The 6,759-nt window shown below is 29.5% G+C and overlaps 3 protein-coding genes across 6 annotated transcripts in view; 2 read left to right on the forward strand and 1 right to left on the reverse strand.

Annotated features, from left to right (window-relative positions):
• Positions 1 to 770, forward strand: part of LOC108688857 (cyclin-dependent kinase 4-like) — a 16,666-nt gene extending 15,896 nt beyond the window's left edge. For both annotated transcript variants that reach the window (XM_018195362.1, XM_018195363.1), the window contains exons 4-5: positions 265 to 425; positions 548 to 770. In XM_018195362.1, the coding sequence (XP_018050851.1) occupies positions 265 to 425; positions 548 to 770 (384 nt within the window). The remainder of the gene's footprint in view (positions 1 to 264; positions 426 to 547) is intronic.
• A 1,793-nt stretch (positions 771 to 2,563) lies between these two features.
• LOC108688856 (histidine triad nucleotide-binding protein 1) lies at positions 2,564 to 3,936 on the forward strand. Of its 2 annotated transcripts, XM_018195360.1 has the most exons (3): positions 2,564 to 2,862; positions 3,408 to 3,678; positions 3,871 to 3,936. In XM_018195360.1, the coding sequence occupies exons 1-2, from the start codon at positions 2,662 to 2,664 to the stop codon at positions 3,675 to 3,677; spliced, it is 471 nt and encodes a 156-aa protein (XP_018050849.1). In that variant the 5' UTR covers positions 2,564 to 2,661; the 3' UTR covers position 3,678; positions 3,871 to 3,936. The 2 variants fall into 2 exon arrangements, with proteins under 2 accessions (XP_018050849.1, XP_018050850.1); XM_018195361.1 differs by lacking the exon at positions 3,871 to 3,936 and having other exon boundaries at positions 3,408 to 3,763.
• On the reverse strand, positions 3,898 to 5,844 carry LOC108688854 (dihydrofolate reductase). 2 transcript variants are annotated; one of them, XM_018195358.1, is made up of 6 exons: positions 5,749 to 5,844; positions 4,914 to 5,034; positions 4,696 to 4,851; positions 4,511 to 4,628; positions 4,120 to 4,229; positions 3,902 to 4,021 (listed from the first exon to the last, which is right to left on the reverse strand). In XM_018195358.1, exons 2-6 carry the CDS (start codon positions 4,994 to 4,996, stop codon positions 3,946 to 3,948), a joined length of 543 nt encoding a protein of 180 aa, XP_018050847.1. In that variant the 5' UTR covers positions 4,997 to 5,034; positions 5,749 to 5,844; the 3' UTR covers positions 3,902 to 3,945. The 2 variants fall into 2 exon arrangements, with proteins under 2 accessions (XP_018050848.1, XP_018050847.1); XM_018195359.1 differs by lacking the exon at positions 5,749 to 5,844 and having other exon boundaries at positions 3,898 to 4,021.
• Positions 5,845 to 6,759: the final 915 nt, after the last annotated feature.

Consider the following 6,759-nt stretch of genomic DNA (forward strand, 5'->3'; position numbering starts at 1 on the left):
AAATACTTAACTGAATATTTTGCATAAATTGCATATTTATAGATGATAATTTCAACCTTTTTACTTTATTTTTTAATAACTCTGTAATGAACAACGATCGACTGCTAAAACTGTCCGATGGTTAATATTCAGTTAAGTATTTTGCATAAATATCTGCAGTCTAATAATAATATATAATGAATGTGATTAAAAAAAAATAAGCCACTTTTTATGATCCTGTCATTTAATATCGTAATTAAGAAAATTTTATGATATTTTATCTAGGTTGTAACCCAATGGTATCGAGCACCCGAAGTACTTTTAGGATGTTCCTATGCTACTCCTGTAGATGTTTGGTCTGTCGGATGCATATTAGCAGAACTTTGCAAGTTGGAACCGTTATTCCCAGGTACCAGTGAAGGTGATCAACTGGATAGGATTTTCCAGTGAGTTATACTTTCTCTATTTTCAGAATAAACTTTGTATCTCCTGATATTTTTTTATGCTCTTTCTCTCTCTTTCTATATATATATATATATATATATATATTTGGGCTCTTTTATTTTAGAGTTTTGGGTACTCCGTCACAGGAAGAATGGCCGGAGAATGTATCGCTCAATTGGAATGCTTTTCCATACAGACATCCGAGACCTCTCAGTCTAATAGTACCAGATCTCAATGAAGATGGATTAGACTTAATAAAGAACATGCTCATGTTTGATCCTCATAGTCGTATAACTGCAGCTCAAGCCGTAAGACACCGATACTTTTCCGAGGAGGACGTACAATGACTATTCCGTAAATTATCTAGACTTATTGCTGGATTATATATATATAACTGGCTCAGACTGACGTATTATATTCAGGAATAGAAATATATACATATATACGTATATACATATATAAATATATACGACATTTAAGCGTAGTACAGTATGAATATTATTGTAGTACATGTAGAACTATCCAGCGAGAATGGATTGAAATGAATTGAAATGGATTCAGATTTTCAGAAATATTGATTCACGAATGTTAAAATGAATGCTTTTCAATTTTGAATGCATTTTTATTCATTTATAGGAATTGCATGGAGCATATCTCTATGCCTTTCAATCTAAAAATAATATTAGCTTTTTTTGTGCACAAACACAATTGTGAATACTGTTCAATTCAAAATTTTGAATAGGAAATGCAGTTTTTCAATCCAATTGCATCCAATTGAATCTAATTAAATCCAAAAAAAAGTATTCGCTATTTAAAATACGCATTCGGATAGAAAAAAATTTAAATCCATTTTAATCCATTCTCGTTTGGGTACTAATAACATGATTAGTTGATTATATGTTAAATATCTAATTTGAGTATTAACAATTGTGCGTATAAATGCTATAATACTATAAATTCAATTAGCACTTAAATTTGTTGCGTCGTATTAAATAGTAGTCATTATACATATCCCTTACTTTTACATCTTGCGTAATTAAGTTATTAACAGTAAATGTAACAATCTAACACTTTGCGAAATAAGTTTATAATATTTAAGTTAATTTATCCTAGGCATACCTTAATGTACAATATGAAAGTGAAGCGATTATTATTATTTTTGATATGTTATTTATTTACTGTCTCAATGTTTCAGTCAATCGTCTTTTTATAATAACGTCATGAATTACACTCCTGATCAACTTTTTTTTTGTATTTTACAGCAGTTATCACTTGGTGATTAATAGTTTAACTGTATGCACGACATTTACATTATATTACATAAGATATGCGTAGTTACGGCAAATCCTACTAGAGATACGAAAGCTAATACATAGCTAACTTAGCTTTGGTTTAATGCGAAATTAATGTAATTCAAGATAACCCTATGTATATTTTTTATAAGTAGAATTATTTTTCTAAGACTGGGGCCTTTGCGACCCATTAGGAATACGGGAATGATTTAAAGATCTTCCAGAGAAAACCAGAAAGCGCACTGCCATACTTTGCATGTACCATGAACCATTGCAATCATTAATAGCGTATTTTTATTAATGTACAATACTGACAATACGTGTATAAAGCAATAAGTGACAATATTTATGTGCCTCTTAGAGTGCATTATTGTATTAAGACTTCGAAAATAGAATAATCGCATTATTAAGAGAAGACTGTCTTATGAAATAAAAGTTTTATAGTTTTACATGCAAGATTCTGTCTCGCAAGTAATCTCCTCGATGTATCAGCAAACTTTTTGATTTTTTACAATCGTAATGAATACATAAAGCAGTTTGTTGAAACAAAAAAACGTTCCAAACTGACAAGTATTCTGATACATATACTTTTGAAATAATTCGAAATGGATTCCAATCGTAATTATTCGTTTATTCTATAAATTTTTATTGTATTTTCTAGGGGAAATGAAATAAATCCAATAAAAATCCATTCCGAATAATTCTATAATATGTGGTCTGCTTTTGGCTTCTCAACAATTGTTTTGTCTTTTCAACAATCGAATTTCAATTTGAAATTCGCGCTTCGATATCTCGATCGTGGCTGCACTGACACGAACGTCGTGACCTTTGGACTGTAATAAAATGGAATTCAGAGATAAATGAAGCATCGAAACGCGCATGTAATGTGCAGCTAACGATATCCGCTTTACAGATTATCGTAGATTCGACGTCACCGACTTTCGACATGAGATTGCTTTCGAATCTCGTCGTAAGTGCGTACAAACATCTGACAATAGGTGGCAACCTGCCGATTTGTTCTGCTAGTTTAAGGAAAATGGCGACCGAGGTAGAAAAGGCACAGACCGCTGTGCCGAAAGATGATACGATATTTGGAAAAATATTACGTAAAGAAATCCCATGCAACTTTATTTACGAGGACAGCCAGGTAAATTATGACGTAACACATAAAATTATATTTTTTTTGTTGTATTACATAGCAAATTCGACCTACCTACTTGAACGCTTTGCATTTTGACTTGTTATTGAAAGTATTATGTATTATTTTATGCGCGATATTGCTTACCATAACATGAAAAGTATGGCTAAAATGTATTTATATTATTATAATTTGTAATGTGTTCGTAAGCATTAAAATAAATTACATTATTTGCTATGTATTGCATTTATTTTTATATGTACAGCAGAAATTCCATCTAATTATCTGAAATGATTTGTTATTTACTTTGTCATCTATATGATTATTATATAACCACTTGTTCCAGTTTACTGAGTTGCATGGAAACTATTAGTTCACTTTTGTTATATCAGAAAACTTGTGAATTAGAATAAATATAGATATAGAGAGGAAATTAATTTTTAATTTTATATTTTTTTATATTAGTTTTATATTAGTTTGATTTGGATTAAATAATGTATTGTTTTTATGCGAAATGTAATATTAATTTATTGAATATATTTCTGATTTGACAGTGTGTCGCATTTGATGATAAAAATGCTCAAGCACCAGTACACTTTCTGGTGATTCCACGAAAGCCAATTTCGCAACTCTCCAAAGTTCAAGATGAAGATGAGCTTTTGCTTGGTCACCTGATGAATGTCGCTCGTAAAGTTGCAAAACAAAAAGGTTTGACGAATGGATTTCGTATAGTCATCAACGATGGAAAGCATGGTGCACAGTCAGTGTATCATTTGCATCTGCATATTCTTGGCGGTCGGCAGATGCGATGGCCTCCTGGCTAATGTATTTATATTTAAATGTATAAATCTTGATTTTCATTATGAAGTCTTTACATTCTATAAATAAAATGTTGAAAGTATATGGTTGAAGGACATTGTACAAAAAAATATCATTAATGATATCATTTATGTATTAAAATTATAATTAATAATATCAGTAATGTTTTTTGTGACATTCCATTTTTATTTATTACAGATGCAGCAAAAATAATGTTTACAAAAATACATTTACAACAAAAATACATTTTAATTTAGTTTGAAAGAAATAGTTTTATCTTCTTTCATACACTTCATATACAAATTCAATTCCTTTTTCTTCCTGTATACCTTGTGGTACCGTTGAATCCCTGGAATTATTATATTAGCCAAATAACAGCAATGTAAAACATATCTAATACAAATAACAATAACAATATATCTAATACAAAGAAACATTAATACTTACTCGATTAACACGAGATCGTTTGGAATAGAAGGAAAGAACGTATCACATTCAAATTTTTTCTTTATACGCGTCAAATACAATCGTCCAAAGTGCGGAGATTCCATGGCACTCTAGTATAAAATTATATAATAATTGTTACATTTAATTTAAATTTGTATTATTGTTAACATTTAAATTTTTGTTGCAATATCAGGTCTGTTCTTTTAATCGCACTTTCTATTCTTCAAATTGTTTCTCTTTCTTTTAACTTTGAGCAAATACTTGATACGTTTCATTGTGAGTACGTTTCACATGAAGTGGAGAGAATCTATAGTGTTGTGCAACTAAAAAGAACAGATCTTTTAAAAATGTATGTGTTAATGTATGTATCTTAATTTATCGTACAAAGTACCTTGTACACGCTACTTCCTCCTATTACCCATACTCTTTCTACTTCATTCTGCATTTCTGAAATTACGTCAAGCGCGTGTAGTATACTTTTACATGCTATCGCGTCATCTCCATAATTCCTAAAATTGATATATGATCTATTGTTTTCTGACAAATTAAATTTTCTTTGACATTTGTTATAATTACAATGATTGCGAAGTTAACACCATATTTATTCGGTCCTTCAGAGGTCGATACTTTTCAGGGATGCACTCCCATGTGCGCCGACCCATAAGTACGACGTTCCTTTTATTTTTGTTCCTTGTGTTAATCGTCATATGCGTGAAGTACGCCATTTCTGCCCTATACGAATCACTCATTCAAATATTCTTTCTAAATTAATTAAGTATATTTATTAATCTTACTTTAAATGCCAAGGCAAATTGCCATTTACTCCAATGCCCATATTTTCGCATGCTGCGGCAATTAATTCCAATTTAGGTGGCATGTTGAGATGCACTCTTGAATAAATCCGGTATAATGATCCTAAACACATGACATTATTTACGCTTTGTTTAAAAAAATCGTGATAATTGAATACTTCAATTGGAATTTTATTGTTCCATTGAAAATATTAGTTCGTGAAAAAGTCGTAGAATGTTAATATTGATGATTCTTCGATATGATTGCGTTTTTAATAATAGTGATAAGGAACAATCACACAGATGTATCAACGATTATAAATTGTAATGAAGTCTCTTTTTAATTTTTATGTTGTCAATTTCAAGGACTAAGATTCCTTTCACTTTGTCAATGCTAATAATATTATTGTAACTCAAAGAGTTACAGTAATAGTGTTTTTAAAATATAAGCTCTAATTGTAATTATAAAAAAATTTATAAATTATAATTTACAGCAAATATATTTTAAGAAAAAGCTATTGATTTGTATTTAGAAAAATGAACACGCTGACATTTTTGCTTCAATTCTCGATTTTCTATCAAATATTTTTTTATTTTATTATATTAAGAATCCTTTTAGATTCTACAGAAGATGCTGATATCAGTAAGTACTCTACATGATTCTTATTATCATGCTTTGACGTCAAACAAATTTTTTTACTAAAATTTCATTACTTATACAAGCTAATTAAATAAAATAATAAATAAATTATGTGAACAAAAAATCTAAATTGTTGCCACGTATTAAATTTTTCAATTAATTATCTTGATAAGAATCTTATTTGCTTATTCTACTAACTTTATCACCGCTCTGCTGATTATCACGAAGGAAACTGTTAACCGACTAGTGAGACTAACGGTCGAGCTATTCGAATATCTTGTCCCCACCATTCGGTTTTGGAATTCTTGGGAGAAACGCGAATCTTTCTTTTAAAGAAGTGCAATATTTGCCATTCTTTTTGGCTGTGCTTTTCTTCACTTCCTAAATGATCTAAAAAGAAGGAAGAACAATTTTCTGTAGCATAGCGTGTAATATAAAAGTCTGTTCGGTTTAGCTGAACTTTTTTTATACTCTTCATCTTTCCTCCTCTTTTCTTCAGCGTGGAGAAAAAAAGAAGAGAGATGAACGATATAAGAGAAGTTTAGTTGAAAAGAACAAACCAATAAATAGAAGAAGAGAAAACTTTTAAACTAGGGAACTTCGAGAATCTTATTCCAATAATAACGCCAATACTGCCAACATTCGAACTTCGGACAAAACCAAAAAGGACAGAAGATATATTAGTGTTATTTGCAATAATATTTATGTTGTTATTCAGAGATATAAATGTTAATTGAATGTGATGAGAAAGAGACTTGCACTCAAGAGAGATAATTCAAACAATCTCGATCAAATTTGTTCATATAAAAAATATATATACAACTTACTTGCATATTTATAACTGTTAAAGTTGAACAACATTGCATCGAATTCTTAAATGATTCCAAGTACGATCTTCGTTCATTAAAAGCTGTGTATCGTAATCTGATGAATCTTGATAGATTATTTCGAACAATGAAATAATTATTTTTTATAAAAACCACAAGTAGTAGCTGTTTTTTATAATTATCTTACACTTTCTGGAATTAAAATGAAAAATGGGTGTAAAACTCTTTAGATTATAAAATGTAGGAGAGAATTCTATTTACAATTTAATATGTCATATTTCTGACGAAAATTTTTCCTAAAACTTTTATACGACTTGAAACATTTTTTAGAAAAACTTAAAAAGTTTACAACTTTTCTTAGAATATATTATATATATATATA

This window comes from Atta colombica, unplaced genomic scaffold (assembly GCF_001594045.1).
Source record: "Atta colombica isolate Treedump-2 unplaced genomic scaffold, Acol1.0 scaffold243, whole genome shotgun sequence".
Taxonomy (NCBI): domain Eukaryota; kingdom Metazoa; phylum Arthropoda; class Insecta; order Hymenoptera; family Formicidae; genus Atta; species Atta colombica.